General features: G+C 39.1%; 1 protein-coding gene across 1 annotated transcript in view; it reads right to left on the reverse strand.

The window, feature by feature from the left end:
• The window catches only part of pdlim4 (PDZ and LIM domain 4), a 28,208-nt gene extending 12,048 nt beyond the window's left edge, over positions 1-16,160 (reverse strand). The window contains exons 1-3 of the mRNA XM_089017417.1: positions 15,932-16,160; positions 8,828-8,979; positions 2,616-2,697 (exon numbers count right to left, since the gene is read on the reverse strand). Coding sequence (XP_088873543.1) covers positions 2,616-2,697; positions 8,828-8,979; positions 15,932-16,024 — 327 coding nt within the window. The 5' untranslated portion in view covers positions 16,025-16,160. The remainder of the gene's footprint in view (positions 1-2,615; positions 2,698-8,827; positions 8,980-15,931) is intronic.
• Positions 16,161-17,345: the final 1,185 nt, after the last annotated feature.

The following is a 17,345-nucleotide window of genomic DNA, read 5'->3' on the forward strand; positions in this document are numbered from 1 at the left end:
GTTTTAAATAAACACACAAACAAATGAAAACACACAAAAATAAATTAACTAATTAAATAAATGAAATCAACAAAATGAAATAAATTAAAAATAAATTAAATACATTAAAATATGAAATAATTAGACAAATAATTAAATAAGTAAATGAAGTAAATGAACTAAATAAACAAAAAGAAAATAAATAAATAAAATAATTAAATAAATTAAATAAATAAACAAATTAAATAAACTAAATGAACTAAAACAAATAAATAAATACATATTAAATAAACAAATACATAAATACATAAATCAAATACATAAATACATAAATAAAATAAATCAAATGAAATAAACAAAAAAGACCTAAATAAATAAATAAATTACATTAAATAAATAAAAATAAACAAATAGTCTAGAAATTAAATAAACAAACATAATAAATACATAAAATAAATACATCAATAAATAAATACATCACTAAATAAATAAAATAAAAACAAATAAATAAATTACATTAAGTAAATAAAAATAAACAAACAGTCTAGAAATTAAATAAACTAAATGAAATAAACAAACATAATAAATACATAAAATAAATATAATAAATAAATAAAATAATAAACAAAAAAATAAATTACATTAAGTAAATAAAAATGAACAAATAGTCTAGAAATTAAATAAGCTAAATGAAATAAACAAACATAATAAATACATCAATAAATAAATACATCAATAAATAAATAAAATAATAAATTACATTAAGAAAATAAAAATAAACAAATAAATAAATTACATTAAGTAAATAAAAATAAACAAATAGTCTAGAAATTAAATAAACTAAATGAAATTAACAAACATAATAATAAATACATTAATAAAAAAATAAATAAATAAATAAATAAATACACAATTCTACCAAAATGTCAAGTTGGCATGTGCAATAAATGGCGTTGAGATTTTTCCCAATAATTTTGTTGCTCTGACAAGAAAAAAAAAATAAACATTTTTGTGGTTTATGTCATAACGACGCCCCCCCCCCGCCAAAGCGAATCCATCACTCCAAAAAAATAGTTCGGGATAATAAATGATTTTGACACTCATTGAATGTCAGTAGTAAAAAAAAAAAAAAAGTGAAAAAAAATAAAATAAATCAAAAGATGGTAAGGACTGCTTGTATGCTTCGGTTTTATCTTTTGTTGGGGGGGGGGGGGGCGGCAACTCTCGATGGTGTGACAGATAATAAACGCCACCTCAGCTCTTTGTGTGGTCGCCAAGACGTTTCGTTGTCCCTTGCTAAAGTCTCCATCCACATGTGAGGCCAATTTTGCCACCCCCCCCTACTACACTTCCCAAACGCTTCCGAACCTCTGAAAAACTCTTTAAAAAAGCATCCTGGCAACTAGTACAATCACAGAATAATCATCGTTTTAATTTTTTTTCCGTGCGGAATGTGTTTTATTTTTATTTATTTATTTATTTGGTGGAGGGACGACGACGCCACCCCAGGGACGCGCTATTCTTGGAAGCCATTTTGGACTGTTTCTATGGATGCTGTTTTTGATCAACAGAGACAGAATTTACAAGGCCAGATGGCAAGTTGCGGTCTGTCGCCAACGATCATCAAAAGCGCCGCCATCAAAAGTTGGAATGGATTCATTTTTTTTTAATCAAGATCAAAAGTTGCACACTGTGAAATCAAAGCTGTTAAAAAAAAAATAAAGCAACTCCCACATTGATTCTCTCCGAACGAGGGGGGGGGGGGGGCAATATAAATAGACCCAACTCAATAATAATAATAATAATAATAATAATAATAATAATTGAAAAAAATATATAAAATTAATTAAAAAAAAAAAAATATTAATAAAAAAAGTAATGTTAAAAAACTAAAGAATTAATAGAAAAATAATTAAAAAAACTAATAAAAATAAGAATGTAAAAAATAAAAATAAACATGTAAAAAATAAAAATTTAAATGTAAAAAAAATCAAAGTAATACTAAAAATAAAAATTATGAAAATAAACATAAAAAATAATAATAAAAAATATGAAAATAAACATTAAAAAATAATACTACTACTACTAATAACAAAATAATAATAATAATAATAATTAAAATAAATAATTAAAACAAATAATTAAAAACAATTATAAAGGTAATAATTAAAATAAAGAATTAAAAAACATAATAAAAAATAATTACAAGAAAAATAGAATAATAATAAAACCAATCATAAAAACAATAATAAAAATAATAATAATAAAGATAATATAAATAATAGAATAAAAAAAAAAAAAAAAAAAAAACATTAAAAATTATAAAACAATAAATACAAATTAAAATAAATACAAATTAAAATATATAATAATAATAATAATAGTTGGGACACTAAGTAATTTTTATTGGTGTTTTGCATTTGACTAAAAATATCAGCCTGCGTGTTTTGGGTATTTTAGATGCTATAAAACCTTTTTGTGATGTCAGTTAGGAAACAAAAAAACAATGTTGGTTGTCCTTTAAATTACTATATTTTGAGTTCAGACCAGTCCCAAGTCCAGGCAAGCATTGAGCGTACTAATTAGGAATGCCAAACCCCCGAAAATTGTTTTGTATCATGACAACTGTTGCCTACCTGCGAGTCGGATTCCATGTATGGGCTCGTCTTGCCATCTTGGCAAACCACCGGCGAGCGCACGAGTTCTCCCGATCCTGACCTGAAAGACAATATCGGTGTGAAAGTCTCGATCGTGACTCTGACATCGACTTGGAGGCCTGGATTGTGACACGAGATATTTTAATTTCTCAACCCCCAAAATGGTCGCAGACCATCCGTTAACTCATTCACTGCCATTTCCAAATTTATTCGGATATTGAAAAGTATGACGTGCAGCGCCATTCCCGAATTTGGGGGGTGCGGGTCAAGCCTCGGTCCATCTTTTGTGTGACTTTCAGACCTGTAGGCACTGTTTTTCCCTCCCACAAACACATTCGGGAATGGCGCTCCATCTCTGGGGTGATTTTGCTTTTTTTGCACCTACCGTGGGCAGCACTTTTACAGCCCCGCTATGTTCAGCGGAAAGGTCGGTGCTGTTGGACAGTCTGCAGCTTGGAATTGAAGCGGATTTACGTGGCACAGGATATGTGAGACAGTCTCTTATCGTCAATAGATGCTACAGCTTCGTGTTTGCATTCAACATTTCGCTTGTAGCAGATATGCACATTTCACCATGACGTCCCTGATCCATTGGTGAAAAGGATGCTTTGATCCTCCACTTTTTTCATCTAGAACTGCTTCATACCACAAAAGAGGGTGCAGAAAGTGCTTAAGATCGATTGACGGTGTCTTTGTGTTGTCAGATTAGTATTTTTTGTCTTTCTATTTCTTCCTTTCCTTTCCACTTACTTTCGTTACTTTGCTGCTGTGAAATGTCCATTTTTTTTTCATTTAGCTGGCTATCTATTTGCTATCTATTAGCTAACTGGGCAACTGGCTAGCTATCCTGCTGGCTATCTATTAGTTATATAGCTAGTTGTCTAGCTGGCTATCTATTAGCTAGCTAGCTTTCTATCTATTTGAGTTACTTCCGGGTTGAGTGAACGCTGGCGCGTGGGGCTGTGGCTGCTCACCCACACAAAAACTTCTCCTGTGACTGAAAAGTGACCTTGAGAGTTTTGAAAGGCGCTTATAAATGAAATGGATTATTATCCATCCACAATAAATTCGGGAATGACAGTGAATGAGTTAAAAATTTGTTACGGAGCGCAACCCCTCAGGTTCTGAAATGAAATCTCGACAGATGCAATCCCGATGTCGGATGATTTCGTACGATATCTGATTTAATAAAGGTGAACATTTGCCAGGTTTCATTTTTCATGGGAAAAAAACAATCCAGCCACACCCGCCGCGTTTGATACGTTCGATAAAGTTGTCAGCATTTCATAACTCCAGCAATTTTTTTTTTTCGGGGGGGCGGGGGGGTTGTTAACTTATGACATACTTCCTTAGGTTACTTGTAATTGGCTCCAGTTGCGGCGACTTACAAGAGAGAACATGAGTCACTGACTGGCAACTTTGACGAGATACATCATTCAACGACGCTGCGGGAATCCATCGGTAATTTACGCCTTTGTCTTTTCGAATGTGACGCCTTTTTGTCGAGTTCATAAAAATCTCGTGAGTCATCGCCCGTCGCCGACTTCTCGGGGAGTTGAATTTTTGCGACAAATACAGTAAAGTCTCGTTATATCGATATCGGATATATCGATAGTCCCGGTTATATCGATACTATTTCTATGCACGCACGGAGAAAATTACATGCAAACAGGGTCGGATATATCGATAGTCCCGGTTATATCGATATTTTTCGGACTCCCTTGAATATCGATATAACGAGACTTTACTGTAACTTCGTCGCCTCCGATGGTTTTCCCCGTCGTCGCGTGACGACGATCGGATCGGAGATCGGGCAGGGGAAGCTTTGGCCACAAATCATCAAAAACACTTCTGAGAAGGCGTGGAACGCTTCCGTTGTCGTGTTTTTATTTTTTATCAAGTGTTTGGTATCGATGGCGACCGCACGGACAAGAGACGTTTGTACTTGACATTTGGGCGGGGGGGGTCGCGGGTTATTAAGGAACACAGTATTCAACTTTATAACAAAAATGGGAATGTGAGGTCATCAGTGGAAAGTAAGAGGCAAGAAATCGGCGAATAGGCAAAGGGGGTGGGGTTAGGGGGTGTTGGGGGAGGGGTCAAATCATTTCACAAATCTTCCCTACGTGGATTTTTTTTTCCCAGAGTGGAATGATTTCAAAGCAAAGTCAACAATAAATCACAACATGGCGGACAGATGACTTTTAAGGAGATTACAAAAGATAAACGGCCGGGCTCCTCCTGACCATCAAGATGGCGGCTTGGATTTCATCTCCCATTCTTTGTAAAATCTCACTCTGTCTGACCAAATGGAAAAAAAAAAAGTGTTGAAGTCCTTCCAAGGAAGTTAAAAAGCTTGATTTATCGAGAGGTAATCGCTATCTTCGAAGCAAAAATCCAGCCGTGGGTTGCCAGCGGTCGTTGTGTTATTTCGACCTTTTTTTGCTCCTTTCAGTCTGATGGCTGCAGCAGATTTGTTGAGTCTGGTAAAGGGGGATGGGGGGGGGGGGCTTAGCTACCTGCTACTCCCTTCTCAAATTTTTAGCCAAAAAATATTTAAAAAAATCTAGAGGCATCAGAGACTCCCAGGATGAGTTTCCCTGTCTTTCCCGCATACTTACGTAAAACAAAAAAAAACTGACAGAAAATAAATAAATACACGCATAAATATATGCATAACTAAATACACGAATAAATAAATAAATAAATAAATAAAAATAAATAAAAGCACAAACAAAAATACATAAACAAATACACAAATAAATACATAAATACAGCAACAAATAAATAAATATATTCATATATAAAACCACAAAAACACTAAAGAAAATAAATAAATACACACAAATAAATACACAAATAAATAAATGAATAAATAAATGAAATCAGAAGTAAAAACAAATACACAAAATAACAAAACTACAGTAACAAATAAATACATACATGAAACCACAAACAAAAAAAAACAAATAAAGAAAATAAATAAATACAGCAACAAATAAATAAATAAATAAATAAATAAATAAATAAAACCGCAAAAAATACATACATAAATACCTATTGGTTATCTATTAGCTATCTATCAGGTATTTAGCTAGCTAGCTATCTATTGTTTTTTTTTGCTATCTATTAGTTATCTATTCGCGGGCTTGATAGCTACCTTTCTATCTGTTTGAGTTACTTCCGGGTTGAGTGAAGTGTATTTCATCTTTATGGGTGCTTAAAACATGGCGAGGTGAGCCAGCGGCGGGTTCATTTGACGTGCTGGATGCGGAGGGGGTGAACATTTGGTCTGGAGAAGTGGTGGTGGTGGTGGTGGTGGGGGGGGGGGTCTCAAAGTCTCCTCAAGATGAATCGAACCAACCGCGGTTCTAAAGTTCTATTGACGTGGCATTCCACCATCCACAAAAGACGGGCGTGAGAAGTGGGGGGATGAAGTGAGTTTCATTGGGCCTTTTGTCCCTTATTGGAGTTTTGTATTCCTTTGGTCCGGTGCAGCCTTGTGCGTAATTCCTTTGCAGTGAGTCACGGATCAGATCGCCGAACACCAGGGAAACCTGGACTCTGTCTATTCTCTGCCCGCTGTCTGTCATTCTTAAGCTCTGGAAATGAATGTTCTGATAAACTACGACCGATCGTTGGATATGAACGAAAGAGGTCAAAAACTGATGAAAACCCAGTTAAAAGTCACAAGACCATCATTTTGATTCTTTGTTTTTTTATATTATGCAATATTCTAATTCTAATGTGTAGTAGTTCCATATTTGGAGGCATTTTCATGCTTCAGAAAAAAATAAGAACCGAATTTTGGCCGTCTTGGAACGGATTAGGGAATTTACATGGGAAATGCGTCTTGCAAAAATTTTAAGTCCAACAATGTCTTCCAGAACAGATTAATTGCATAAGTAGAAGGTACCACTGTAGTTTGTCAAGTCTGGAAAAGGATTGCGGCAGATTTTCCTTCCAGTTGCGCTGACAGGTTTCCACCTGTTCTACGACTCCAGTCTGGACTTAATCCTGCCATGTTACTTTCATGTTAGCGCAATTGCCAGCACAGCAGGGGGGTGCTTTTATGAACAAGGCATACTTTTAGTCCGGGCTTTCAGCATATACATCGGCAGGGGGTGAGGGAGGGAGTGGAGGGGGATTCCATCCAAACGACCTGGCTTGCGTCCCAACCACCATCTGCCTCTTAGGTCTTCGTAACCGCACGGCTTATCCAATAAGCACTTGGGAGGGAGGGGGGGGGTGCGTCCGAGGGGGTTGTTTAGGGAGCTCAGGACCGTCCCTTGTGAGAGGGTTCGGGGGCTGACAGAAGTAGCTTTCTTCTAGTACAGTGGTTCTTAATATTGTTGGAGGCACTGAACCCCACGAGTTTCATATGCTCATTCACCGAACCCTTCTTACAATGACTGTGCCTACTAACTGCAGTCTAGACTGAGTGGTGGACCTCTGTGGTGGAGGATCCACCGAACCCCTGAGACCGACTCACCGAACCCCTGAGACCGACTCACCGAACCCCTAGGGTTCGATGGAACCCAGGTTAAGAACCGCTGTTCTAGTACAAGGTCCTGCTTAGGATCTATGACAGGTTGAGGGGGTCTGTTAAGGGGTTGGGTTGGTCATTCATCAGCTTAGAAGCAGAGACCTGCTTGATATTTCTCTCCTAAGTGTCTCGTCGGCTAAATCCGACACCTGGATTGAAGGTTTGGTCGCCGGTCAGTGTCCTTTGTGGTGGTATACCGAGTTGTCTTCTAGAGACACCTCATGAATCGCCGCAACTTTGAGAAGAACTTCAAGATTTTAACGTCATCACGGACTCTTGACCACCAACTACCATGAGCTAATGGATAGGGGGTTGGTGGTCCTTGAAAACACCCTGAAAAATGCAGCCAAAGACACGTTCATGCACAGAGGACTTCAGAGCCACGTTTGCGCACTGTAATTTGGGTTCCCAGGCAGACGTGCAGACTCGTATATTTGTCCATCGGCAAATTACAGGTCTCCCGTTTCTCCCTAGGAGGATTTTATAGCGAAGGCTTTAAAAAGGAAGGGGGAGTAGAAGGGGTGGGGGGCCTTGGGGGCTCCCAGAAATGTCCTCCTCCATTGAGATGATGTTCCTGTGAGTCAGCACAAGGAGACTAATGGCTGCAATTACTTTTGAAATATTTCACGTGGCAACGGACCAAGGCTGGAATGAAAACGGAAAGTCTCAAGATGGCTTCAAAATGTTAGCTGACACCGTCTTTTATTGCTTATCTATTGTACTGAGCTATTTGACCCCCCCCCCCCCTCAAAACAGAAAGCTTTAGTCATGGTTGCTTCGGTGCTTTGATTGAATTTCCAGTGACGTGTTGATTTGCGATCCATTGCTCCTCTACTTGGCTTTTTAGAAGCTTCTTGCTGTGCTCTTTCCTCCCGTGTGCTAAGAACAACTGTCCCCCCTTATTATTTCCACCCCTTCTCCGTTTGGTGAGGATTGGTTTCACCAAAAAGTCCGAATCAGGGTGATGAAACCACTTCTTGACCCGCTTGGGCTCAGGAGAAATTTGCTCAGAGCTTAGGTTTTAAAGCGACCGTTGGCTACCCCCTTCCAGTTCCCGAAATAACGCCCTGACGTGGGCAAACCGCCACTTCCAGCTCAGCTGCGTTTGGACGGAAAAGGGTGTCGGGATGCATTCTAGCAAAGTCGAGTACAATGAAAAGAAAAAAGTTTCAGATTTAGAGCTTTGACCTTCAGAGAGAGAGAGAGAGAGACTCCTTCGCGTCGTCTGCCAGTTGGCAGTTTTCCCTTGTAAACGAGTCCGAAACCGCAGTTTTTCTTCAAGTCGCTACTTTTCTCGGTCTCTGGCAGCATTTAACTCTCTCAGGGGTAAACACGCGAAACGTACATACAGCGAACCGGCGATTCACAATCCCCTCCGACTAAGGGATTTCTACGCCGGTGATTTTTAAGACCCCTTATACGTCCGTTAGCTACACAAATGCTGTAAATTAAGTTCGGAACTTGAACAGAGTAAGTTGGTGGTCCGTTTCCAAACAAGACTTTCAAATAGTTAGCTTTCAGTAAGACGGCAAGTTTGTTCTACTTTGGTATCTGGTCATGTTGACGGAGAAGTTCAAGAGGTCCAAGAGAATTCACACGACCTTTGACCAGGTTACGGGTTTTCGCCGAAAACGAGCGCAAATACCTGGCGATGATGAGCGTGAGCCGCTGAGCGCAGTTTTTGATCCGGTTCTGAGCCTCCATGTGGGTCATGTGCTCGGTTGCGTCTCCGTTGATCGCCAGGATGGTGTCGCCGGGGCACAGGTCTCCTTGGGCCGCCTTACTTCCAGCAGTCACCTGGAGACAAGAACCAGGATGGTGAGCTACAACAAACCGATCACTCTTTAGGAATGGTGTCAGGTCCGGTAACTGGACCAGTTTACGACAAAATACAGGGATGAACATCCGCCGACCCTCTAGAGAGGCCAAGGTCTGAATTCAGACCCCTGAGCCACACGTGATACTAATTTTCTCAATTTGGGGGGCTGTGAGGGTTCTCTTGGGGGCATGCCTCGATGGGCTTTTGAAGAAATGTCTCGTTGACAGATGACAAGGGCAACCCGTCCCCCTTTGGTTGACTTTCCAGCAGTCTATGATGTGGTTAGCATAAACGCAAAGCGGTTCACCAGTGTTGACACCATGCTTGAGTTCTTTTCAATTAGCCCATTTAGGCAGCGAGCTAATAGCCCTTAATCTTTGATGGTTGATGCCAAGCCATATAACGATACCGATCGATTCCGTCATGTCCAGATAAAACTTCCGAAGTCCAGCCCCTTATGACCCGTCGATACTATTCACACCCCAGAGTTGCGTCGACAGCCAACTTGGACGAGGTTAAGTCAATCCGGCGTAACGTCGTCGTCTCACCAAAGTGGGTGTGAACGCGAGTCAACTGGTCCCGTAACTAGCTTGACGGGTGACAATTCCACGGCCTGTCGCAACCCCCTTTTCGCGCTGAGCCGTTAAGTGTTTTTAAAAAAAGCCAAAGAACGGAAGTTCGCGCTCCATAAAGTGCTAATAGCTTAGTCGTGTGGTTCACATGTGGAATTCCTAATTTACGGCCTGTGACTGCACCGCACGACCCTCGCCCCCTAACCCCCTTCCACCTCGCCATCCCCCTGGTTCCTCACTCTATTTTTTTCTCCCGCTTTTATCCGTGACTCAGTTCCAGTAAACTGACAGGTCATTGTGGGAAGTAAGCCTGTGTAAAAACAAACACGACACCTCAACACTGCAACACTATGCGCTTTTTAGTCGACTGGAAGTCAGACCAGCTCTGTCTTGCATGATCCTACACCCCCCCCCCTCCCCCGACAGGTCACCGTTTACCCACGCCATTTACCCGACCCAGTCTTTTGTTTGTTTGCCTGTGACATCATTGTGGGCCAGACAGACCTTCTGTTGGGTCATCGTTCACAATCCGATAAAAAAAAATCAGATAAACCCCACCCCTTAAAAAAAAATCGAATTAAATAGAAGGAAGAAAAAAATATTTACCATTTTATTAGGCTTATAAACTTATTCACTGGCAGACAATGTGCAAAAACGTGTCCACTCGAGTGACAGGATTTTTGTTATTTATTTATTTATCAATATTTATCAATTCATCAATTTATCAATTGATCAATTTAGCAATTTACCAATGTATCAATTTATCAATCAGTTTTTTATTTATGTTATTGGCTTATTATCTTATTATTATTATCATTATTATCATTATTATCATAATTATATTCACTTTTTTAAACTAATTCTTTGCCAGACGATGTGCAAAAATGAGTGCAGTCCAGTGCCAGGGTTTTTGTCATTATCCCTCAAATTACAGGATCCACAGAATATTGACATTTAGGACTACATCAACATTCAATGCAGCGTAAGAAACCTTAGACTCTTCTTTTATCAGGAAAAAAAAAAAGAGTTAATTCCTAAGTTATATGGCTCTGGAGTTATCTGAGCTTGAAATGGGGGCAGATGTACAAAATACAGTAAAGTCTCGTTATATCGATATTCAAGGGAGTCCGAAAAAATATCGATATAACCGGGACTATCGATATATCCGATATCGATATAACGAGACTTTACTGTACAATACAATACATACATATTGATTGACAGTATATAGCGCTTTAACAATAGCTGAAGCTGTTGTTAAAGCGCTAACTAACATGGACAAAAGGCAAATACTGACTCCTCGTGGGTGGGAAAAAACACGGCCAGAAGTCTGACCAGTGCTTTATAGGCACCCCATGTAAGAAAAACCAAAATCCGAACAAATCTGAAAGCATCATAAGATCCAAAAATAGGAAAGTGACACAAGTCTCTTCGTCATGTGCATCTGTAATTAGCACCAAGCGCTAATATGCTACTTGACCGCAATGACATCACTTGCCGAGCAAAGTATCTCTCAAACTGCTACAATCCCAGCTGTTAAATATCGGACACGCCAAAGGTTCGGTCGAAAGTTCCATTTTGTTTTGCCTACCGCGTTGCTAGCAACAAACTACGCTAGGTCACGCGTCTCCTTTTTTTTTACCAACTAAAATTTTGTGTCTCCGCGTCGGGGTTCAGCGATCAAAGCGCTAATCTGTTCCGTGGCAAATACATCGCGCTAAGCTAAGCTAAATCCACGACGATTGACAATGACAGGTGTGAGAATTCAAGTCTACAGTCCGACAACTGAAAATCCGAAATAAGATGTCATTCAAATCACCCCAAAATGGTGGCCAAATATCCTCCTCCTGTCAATCACCCGACATCGGCGAACTTCTGCAAATTCGCCAATAGTAACGCGAGATCAAACAAAATAAATAAATCATCATTTCATTCATCCAAAACCTGAGGATTAAATTTTCAAGCCAGTGAAATGACCAGTCACAGGTTCTTTCGTCTGGAATGTGGTCGACAGAGGTCAAAGGTCGAAGGACACAGAGTGCACGTTGTTCATTCTCTCGTATTAACTTTTTAAAAATCATTCCCCGAGGCGATAGTTGGAAGGGCACTGGCGGTCAACGGGTTCGACGGCGCCTCCGCCGTAGAGGGTAAGACACACGCGACACAGAATGGGCGTGAATTAAGACACGCCCGCTTGGCCGTCATTGGCTGCAGATGATCACATGACATGGCTTGTCCAATCGGTGCGATGCGAAATTTAGTTTGCTGAGTAGTCAACGTCTGACTGTCGCGGTAGTGCGTCTTACAATTAAAATATAATAATGAAAAAAATTAAATTCAATATTTATTTATTTGTTTACATTTTAAGTATTTTTTTCTGTTTAAAAAAATATTTTTTCCCATCTTAAATTCATTAAAAAATATATTTTTATTTTTCATTCATGAACTGTTTGTTGAATGTGCATATTAACTCATTCACTGCCATGCCCAAATTTATTCTGGAATTGAAAATATAACTTGGAGCGCCATTCCCGAATTTATTCGGGTTTTGGTTTTACTTGCGGGGGGTCCCGATAAAGCACTGGTCTAACCTCTGGCAATGTTTTTCCATCCCTTGTATCCATGTTAGCGCTTTGTTACAGCTTCAGCTGTTAAAGTTCTACATAAATTAATATGTATATTTTGTACATCTGCCCCAATTTCAAACTCAGATAACTCCAGATCCATATAATTTAGGGATTAACCCTTTATTTCTGATGAAAGAAGAGAATCTAAAGTTTTTAATGCTGTATTGAATATTTATGTGGTCCTAAAACTCAATATAATATGGGTCCTGGAATTTGAGTGAAAATGACAAAAACCCTGGCACTGGAGCCTTTTGAGTAATTGCTTTTGCTATCGGCGAATATACGACGAAAAGCCTATTTCAAGGCAAATTCTTAATTCTTCGGCAAAATGCCATTGACAGCTGCCGAACGCAGCGCATGCTGCCAAAAGACTTTTTTTTAAATAAACACAGAACTTGGACACAGATGCACCGGTTGTTCGCTCATCTCATTTTTTTTACTGGATGACATCTCAAGAGTTCCGCTCTGTGAAATTATTCTCGTAAATGCAACTCTTCCTTTATTGCCGTCTTGTAAATTCCTACCATGCTACGCTAATGGCAACCGCGGTACGTTGACGTTTAGAAATTTGGTCAAGACCCCCTGGTGGGAGTCCATCACATATGCGCAACAGTTTTTTTTTTACAGTCGGAAAAAAAAAACGACTTGAAATTTTACACGGGAAGGTTGATTACAGAAATGATAATTGATTAGTGATTGCTTCCAAGCACTGGTCAATTGTTTGTCAACACACTCAATGGCACTACGCCATTTAGCAGTGTTTGAAATAGCGTCTGCCCGGGGTGTACAACTTTTACGTCGGGCGTACAACTTTCAAAACGTCTCGGCACAGGTGGCCGACAACTTCTTCAAAAAAAATTTTAATTCAAACGTGATTCAATTCAAAGTAAGTAAGTAAGTAAGTAAGTAAATAACTAACTAACTAAGTACAGTAAAGTCTCGTTATATCGATATCGGATATATCGATAGTCCCGGTTATATCGATACTATTTCTATGCACGCACGGAGAAAATTACATGCAAACAGGGTCGGATATATCGATAGTCCCGGTTATATCGATATTTTTTCGGACTCCCTTGAATATCAATATAACGAGACTTTACTGTAGTAAGTAAGTAAGTAAGTAAGTAAGTAAGTAAGTAAGTAAATAAGTAAGTAAGTAACTAACTAGTAAGTAAGTAAGTAAGTAAGTAAGTAAGTAAGTAAGTAAATAAGTAAGTAAGTAACTAACTAGTAACTAAGTAACTAAGTAAGTAAGTGAGTAACTACGCAACTGAGTAACAAAGTAACTGAGTAAGTAAGTACCTAAGTACCTAAGTAAGTAAGTAACTAAGTAACTAACTCGTAAGTAGTAAGTAACTAAGTAACTAAGTAAGTAAGTAAGTCAGTAACTGAGTAATTGAGCAACTAAGCAACGAAGTAACTGAGTAAGTAAGTACCTAAGTAAGTAACTAAGTAAGTAACTAAGTAACTAAGTCAGTAAGTAAGTCAAAGCTACAAGCAAACCGGGACAAGTCACGTGGACTGCTCTTTCTTAGCAGCTTTCAAAACTCTCAAGTACACTTTTCAGTCACATTTGCATACTCGGCACCGGCAGCAAATCAGAAGCCTGTTTCATGCTTCGGACTACACCGTGACTGAAAAGTGTACTTGAGAGTTTTGAAAGCCGCTTAGAAAGAGGAGTTCACGTGGCTTTAAGCAGACAACACAACGCAAACATTGCATTGTGCACCATGACGACAAACGACAACTTAAGCAAAATCTTCAGCAAGGGATATTTAGCATAAATTAAGCAAGGGAGAATTTTGTGGTAGGTACTTCCTTAACTTAAAAAAGAAGACTTTATACTTCGCAACAGTGTTTTGTCTTTGTCTTATTGTGATTCGAGTTGTGAAAAATGGGGCCGGGCAGGCAACTTTTCAGAGTTGTCTTCCCGGGTGTCCGCTAACATTTTGTGGTGAGTTTTAGACACTGCATTTAGTCTTCGTCAGGCATGCTACCACCCGCGCTCAGTGCTCCAACGCCTTTTTTCACCTCCATGCCAAAATATTTTGGAAATCAGACGGTCACGTAAACATTGTCGTGGAAAGTAAACTACACGGAACCTTTTCAGCGAGTCGCGTATATGACGAGTTAGCATAACAAACCCTTTGCGTCTGCGGTCCAATTAGGCGTCTGGGTGACCCCGACGTGATTAGACTACCTCGAGGGAGTGAGAGTGAGGCCCATAAATCTCCAAAGTACCCAAACCCTGTAGTTAAAGGCCTCGGTTTGAAGGGAAAATAGGGCTTGAGTGGAACACCTGGAATCCTTCAGCGGCACCAACGAGCGCTGATGAAAAACAAATGTCAGCGCCCGCTCCCCATACCACCTCAATCCGCAACCCCTCCCAAACTCCGAGCCATTTCGACAAACCTTGCGGCGTGCAGCAGCGCCATGTGTTGATTCTGGCCGGGATGGAGCGAGCGGCTACTGACGGAACCGCTGCCAAGCAAGCTAACGCCTGACCCATATCCCGAAGCGCCGACGGGGTTCGGGAAAGTTCGCGGAGGTTCCCCCCCACAGCAAATGGGCGGATTATAGTTGTTTTTACAATTGGCTTTCGATGATGCCTGAAAATTACCGATGCGTAAAAAAACGATTAGCAAGCTAAAAAGAGAAAGGCCTGGAATGACAAAATATCCCAGAGTCTGAAATGAGACCAATCTGATTGGTCGCAACTTTGTCATTGATGAGCAACCAATCACAAACAAGTGATGATCCGAATGGATGATTAAAGGCTATTTTTTTTGGGCTATGACGATTATGATTATTTTGTTTTGGGTGTTTTCCTATTCTGGAGGAATTTTCTTCTGGAACCATGAAGAGGGAAAAGAATGAAAATAACTCATTTGTCAAAAAAAAAAAAAAAAAAAATACTCTAAATAAATATTTTATAAATATAAAATTTAAACATTTAAAAATAAAATGTACAAAATAATTCTACAATAACAAACAAAATTAAAAAGCAGTAAAATATGTACTTATGATCTGAAAGGCGCTTATTAATGACATTTATTATTATTATTATTATTATTAACCATATTTTAAATGTGTTTTATGTCAGTAAAAATAGTAAACTCTGCCATAATAAACATCAAACTCGTCCCAAAAAATTAACAAATAAATAATGAACCATTGTGATTTTTATTGGAGGGAAAAAAAACACCTAAAAATAAGTGCTATAAATTAAAATCATGAAAATATAATGTGTCTAATTATTACAAATTTCAACATAAATATTTATCAGAATCACAAAACCTTTATTCGTCCCACAATGGGGAACATTTGCAGTCCACAGCAGCAATTTCATTCCAAATTTAATGAAACCATTTCATGATCAAATAAATTATACAAAATAATAATTTTTAATTCAAAGCCTATGATAAAAATGTCATCAGAAAAAACAGCCCTCCAGAATACATCATTCATTTGAAAAAATTGAAATATCGTGAGTCATCTTTCAGCAAATAATTAGAAGGAAGAGCAATGATTGATGATTGATGACGTCACAAACAAGGAGCTGGAAAAAACAAATCCTGCACGCCATCTGGCAGCTGGCACTTCCCATTTAAATACTTTTAATCCGATCAATTAATAAACAACGAGGTCTTAACGTCTGTCTGGTGCTCAGTTTGTCCGAATATTCAACCGAATTCCGTTTGCCACCGGCGGCGTTAACGCAAACGTACCCTGGAGATGGTCAGCGGCGTGCTGAAGTCGCGTCCCCCGACCAGGCGGAAGCCCCACGGCGAGGGTCCCTGGAGAGTCACGCTGAAGGGCATGCCGGTTGCCGGTTCCGGTTGGACCTGGAGTCCGCGACGACGACGCCAAAAAATATCCACGTAAGGAAATGTGAAAGTCCTGCTCGGCTCAGTACGTACTCCCGTCTGACAAAAAAACTCTCCCCGAGTGTCGAATGAAGTTTAAATAAAGAGTCTCCCCGTGACGCGTGTGACGAGGGGCCGAGCGGCCCGCCCTCGCCCGGGAGGGCGGTGCCCGCTCTGGGGAAGGAGGCTCCGATCCTCCCCTGTACGCGATTGGTACAACAAGGCTAATGCGACTGGTACTACAAGGCTAATCCGAAGAATAAAAGCTCCTAGAACATTGCCAAGAAGCGTTTTCAAGTGGAGATACAATACAAGGTCAGTGGTAATTCTACATCACTAAAAACTGATTAAAAAAAAAATAATAATAATTACTAACGAAATCTTAGTTATCCTGCAATCACTGCAGATTGCCAACAGACGAGGGCACCCTGGGTGTCCAACTACATGACTAATCTTCAGATCTAACGTTATAATATAATAACGTAGAAATATGACACTGTGACCTCCTCTACTTATTTAAAATGATTATTTAACAATTGATTAAGATTTTTTTGTTATTCCGCAACCAAACGAACCAAAATAAATACAACTCTCAAGCTAGCTAACCAAGCCACCTTCAGATGGATCTGATTTGCAATAAAAGATCCCTGAAAAGTCCAAATACGACCTCATTTTTTGACACATTGACCTGCAATTTTAACATGTTGATATTTTTCGGCAATTTTTAGTACCCTCTAAAAGAATAATTCCGACTTATCCCTCAACCAGACCAACATTTTGGGATACTACAGCACTCCGGTTATATAACCAGACCACCCTCATACAAATCTGATGTCACATTTTGGAATAAAAGGCCGCTGAAAAGTGAAAACATGACTTCATTTTTGACAAATTGACCTGCATTGTAATATGTTGATATTTTTTTTGTCAAGTTTTAGTACCCTTAAAGGAAAAAAATCCTAGTTATCCCTAAACCAGACTAACATTTGGGCAAACTACTGCACCCCCGTTATTTAACTAGACCACCCTCATAAAGATCTGATGTCACATTTTGGAATAAAAGGCCTTTGAAAAGTGAAATAATTTCCTCATTTTTGACATGTTGACCTGCAATTTTAACATGTCACATCTCGGATCATGTTGTCACTTTTCAGAGGCTTTTTATTCCAAAATCTAACATCAGATCTGTATCAGGGTGGTCTGGTTCGATAGTTCTAGATTGGACTTTGCATCCAATACAAAAATGGTAAACAGTTTGTGCGTGTGTAACAGATCC

Source organism: Hippocampus bargibanti, linkage group LG16 (genome assembly GCF_051943395.1).
Source record: "Hippocampus bargibanti isolate YZ-2025 linkage group LG16, ASM5194339v1, whole genome shotgun sequence".
NCBI lineage: Eukaryota > Metazoa > Chordata > Actinopteri > Syngnathiformes > Syngnathidae > Hippocampus > Hippocampus bargibanti.